This window comes from Lagopus leucura, unplaced genomic scaffold (assembly GCF_019238085.1).
Source record: "Lagopus leucura isolate 7727_CA_CO unplaced genomic scaffold, USGS_WTPT01 35456-0_obj-0_obj, whole genome shotgun sequence".
In the NCBI taxonomy this organism is placed as follows: Eukaryota; Metazoa; Chordata; class Aves; order Galliformes; family Phasianidae; genus Lagopus; species Lagopus leucura.
The window spans coordinates 243-3,569 of NW_024963340.1; the positions used below are offsets into that span (position 1 = coordinate 243).

Sequence of the window (3,327 nt, forward strand, 5' to 3'; positions counted from 1 at the left end):
CAGGTGTTTTTGTGCTCCTCAGTCCTGATGTGTTTCCTTCCATCAGTCCAGTTCCTCTGCTACGGCCAGCGAGATCACTGAACCCTGTGAGCTGGCTGGTGAGCCCGAGAGGAAGTGTCCTCTGGCGCTGAGCGTTTCTCCCCACTGAGTCTGTGTTGCCCGTTTCTGGCTCCATGACCTCATGTTGCCGATGGCTTTACTTTCCATCTAGAACCCCAGGCGACCGATGGACAGCAGCTGCACCCCACCTGCCAAGCGGCTCAAAGCGGGGATGCACAGCGTCCCCTGCAGCGCCGGGCAGGGGCAGCCGCAGCAGCAGCCCAGAGCTCTGGAGAATGGCACCGCTCCCAGCAAATCTGCATCCCCGCAGCCAGGGAGGGGAAAGAAGAAGGCAGGACCGCCGATCCCCGCCGCGCACGTGGCACCGGCAGCGGAACGGCCTGCCAGGAAGCGACGGGCCGTCTCCTTCCCTCCGGGATCGGTGGAAGCTGCCAAGCCGGTGTTACAGAAAAGGAGGCGGCTGACAGCAGCAGATGTTGGTAAGAGGAAACTCCTGCTTTTCTGCCTGCGCCCATCGAGAGGCTGGGTGTTGCCATCCCCCTTTGGTACAGTGCTGCCAATTGGAAGGGCTCTGCCAGCTCTGCAAGAGGTCTCCTTTGCCAAGTTAGTTGGGACGTTCTGTCGTTCTGTGATAACGCAAGGGTGAAGGGACCCAGGAGGACTGGGTATAAAGTTTGTGTTGGGCACTGTCTGTGTGGAGACTGCTTTTGCGTGGAGCCTGTGCAACGCCTGAAGCAGGCTGTGCTCTGTGTGAGACAAAAAAGCAGTATCCAGTCCCTCCTTCTCGGTTTTGAAGGCCAGGGTCTGGAAGTATGACGTGTTTGTGTTCCGGGAGCTCCTGCAGCCTGGAGGGTGATGATGTCCCTGAAGTCTGGGCTGCTCGCTGAAAGCACGTGGGCCTTAGACACCATAACTGCCCTGCTCCACGATGACAGCAGCGTCGCGTCCTTTGACCTCAGGCAGGTGGGTGCAGATGCTCAGCACCGAGCGCTCGCTGAGCTGTGGATTTCCATGTGGTTGGTGTGCAAGCGCATGGCTCTTCTCTCCTCTCTGGTGAGACGTGTCGCCTCTAACGTATCGCAGAAAGGGAACCGTGGTGGGGAGGCCAAGAGGGGCTTTGCAGCAGAGCGCTGTGAAGGGCTGAAGGCTGCTCGCCTCTCCTGGTGCAACAGCTCTGTCTTTGTGCACGGGTCAGCGTGCAGCGTGGCTTGGGTGCCTCTAGAAGGGGCAGCCTGTCTCCATGATTTGCCTCGTGCCTGCAAGGCTGTTGTAAAAACTGTTGCACTATACTTTAGAGGCTGCTCTGCTTAGCATTGCCTCTCTCCTGAGCGTTACTCAGAGAGGAGACAAAAACCGAGAGCATGCATGTTTGCACAGGTACGAGCAGGCTGGATCCTGACATTCAGGGACCCTTGTTTCTGTTCCGGGCGGACAGAAAGCTCTCTTTTGCAAAGAGCTTATTGCCAGAATGAAAAGATTCCATTAATAAGCGGCTCCTCAAGATCTCTGCCCTTTATGCAGTGGTTGTCCAATTGCTCACAGCGACCTCAGAATTATTTTGTGGTCACTGATCCATCTTTCCTTCCTTCCCCTCCCGTTTTTCTCCTCCCCCATAGCTGCCAGGCCTGCTGGAAGTCCTGGTGGAGTATTTCCGGCGCTGCCTGATCGAGGTCTTTGGAATCCTGGAGGAGTACGAGGTGGGTATTTGCCCAGGGCAAAGCTCACTGTGTGGGTTGGAGAACGCCCACCTGCTCTGGCAGCTTGGCGGCGGAGATACCACTGAGCACATCCAGACCCACTTGGAGAGCAAGAGAGAGCGCTCCGCGGCTGAGAGCAATGGAAATGCTCGGGAAGGGCAGGCTCCTCCATCTGACAGCTCCTCAGTAATTGTGGAGGATGAGCCTCGCAGCAGAGACGAGGCACCGCTCTGCCTCACCCACGACTGGCAGGACTCTGTGGCGAAGCGCTGCATCTGTGTGTCCAACATCATCAGGAGCTTGTCGTTTGTGCCGGGCAATGACGCCGAGATGTGCAAACACGCCGGGCTGCTGCTGATCCTGGGGAAACTGCTGCTCTTACACCATGAGCACCCAGAGCGCAAGCAGGCAGCCCTGAGCTCGGAGAGAGAGGAGCTGGAGCAGGACCAGGGGCTGAGCTGCGGCCAGGAGGAGTGGTGGCGGGACTGCCTGCAGGAACTGCGTGAGAACACACTGGTGACGCTGGCCAACATTTCTGGCCAGCTGGACCTGTCCCCTCTCCCAGAAAGCCTCTGCTTGCCCATCGTGGACGGACTCCTCCACTGGGCAGTGTGTCCATCAGCAGAGGCCCAGGACCCTTTTCCAGCGCTGGGGTCGAATGCCGTCCTCTCCCCTCGGAGCCTGGCTTTGGAAACGCTCAGCAAACTGAGCACCCGGGACACCAACGTGGATTTGATCCTCGCAGCTCCCCCCACCAGCCGCTTGGAGATGCTGTACAGCACCCTGCTGCGTTTCCTCCGCAACAGAGAGAGCCTGGTGTGCCGAGAGATGGCGGTGGTCCTACTGGCCGCCTTGGCACAGGGGGACAGCCTGGCAGCGAGGGCGATTGCCTCGCAGGAGAGGAGTGTTGGCGACTTGCTGGGCTTCTTGGAGGACGGCCTGGCCGCCGCACGGTGCCAGCAGAGCCAGACCGGCCCGGTGCCCGAGCAGAACGCGCCCTGCGAGCCGCCGAGCGTGGACATGATGCGCCGAGTGGCTCGGGCGCTGCTCGCCCTGGCTGAGGTGGGCGAGAGCCACTCGCAGTTCATGCTGCACGAGTCGCGGCTGTTGGACATCTCCGTGTCGCCCACGGTGGATTCCTTGGTCTCCCAGGTTATCTGCGACGTGCTGTTCTTCATTGCCCGGCCCTGACAGCTGCGGGGTGCAGCTCAGCCTGTGAGCGTGCGTGAGCAGAGAACTGATAAGCCAACGGTTGCCCTTTATGCACAGCCACCTCGGGAATCCGCTGCCTGCCCTGCGCTGTCCTGCTTCTGTCTTGGAGGATGATGTCCCCATTTCCTTTCCCCTTCTCCTTCAAATTTCTTCAAATTTGTCCTAAATCCCTAATTAAAAGAGACAAAATTCTTTCTACGTGGAGGACTCTCAAATTTTATTTTAGCCAAAGTTACTGTCTTCTACTGTGCGTGTGGGGAGAACAACTTGTCCCCCTTTCCCCCCCCCTTTCTAGCATGACGAGTCACCGCGCTGATGACCTGCAGAGCGAGATGCAGGTATTTGATCTCTTGCCAGG

General features: G+C 58.7%; 1 protein-coding gene across 1 annotated transcript; it reads left to right on the forward strand.

The window, feature by feature from the left end:
- Positions 1-6: 6 nt before the first annotated feature.
- Positions 7-2,986, forward strand: LOC122191085 (AT-rich interactive domain-containing protein 1A-like). The gene is made up of 4 exons (XM_042891284.1): positions 7-98; positions 212-539; positions 893-1,023; positions 1,677-2,986. Exons 2-4 carry the CDS (start codon positions 227-229, stop codon positions 2,946-2,948), a joined length of 1,716 nt encoding a protein of 571 aa, XP_042747218.1. The 5' UTR covers positions 7-98; positions 212-226; the 3' UTR covers positions 2,949-2,986.
- The last annotated feature ends 341 nt before the right edge of the window (positions 2,987-3,327 follow it).

Coding starts and splice junctions, on each gene's coding strand:
- LOC122191085 (XM_042891284.1), top strand. CDS start 227: ATGGACAGCAGCTGCACCCCACCTGCCAAGCGGCTCAAAGCGGGGATG. Junction 540..892: donor GCTGACAGCAGCAGATGTTG/GTAAGAGGAAAC, acceptor TTTGTGTTCCGG/GAGCTCCTGCAGCCTGGAGG. Junction 1,024..1,676: donor CGTCCTTTGACCTCAGGCAG/GTGGGTGCAGAT, acceptor CCTCCCCCATAG/CTGCCAGGCCTGCTGGAAGT.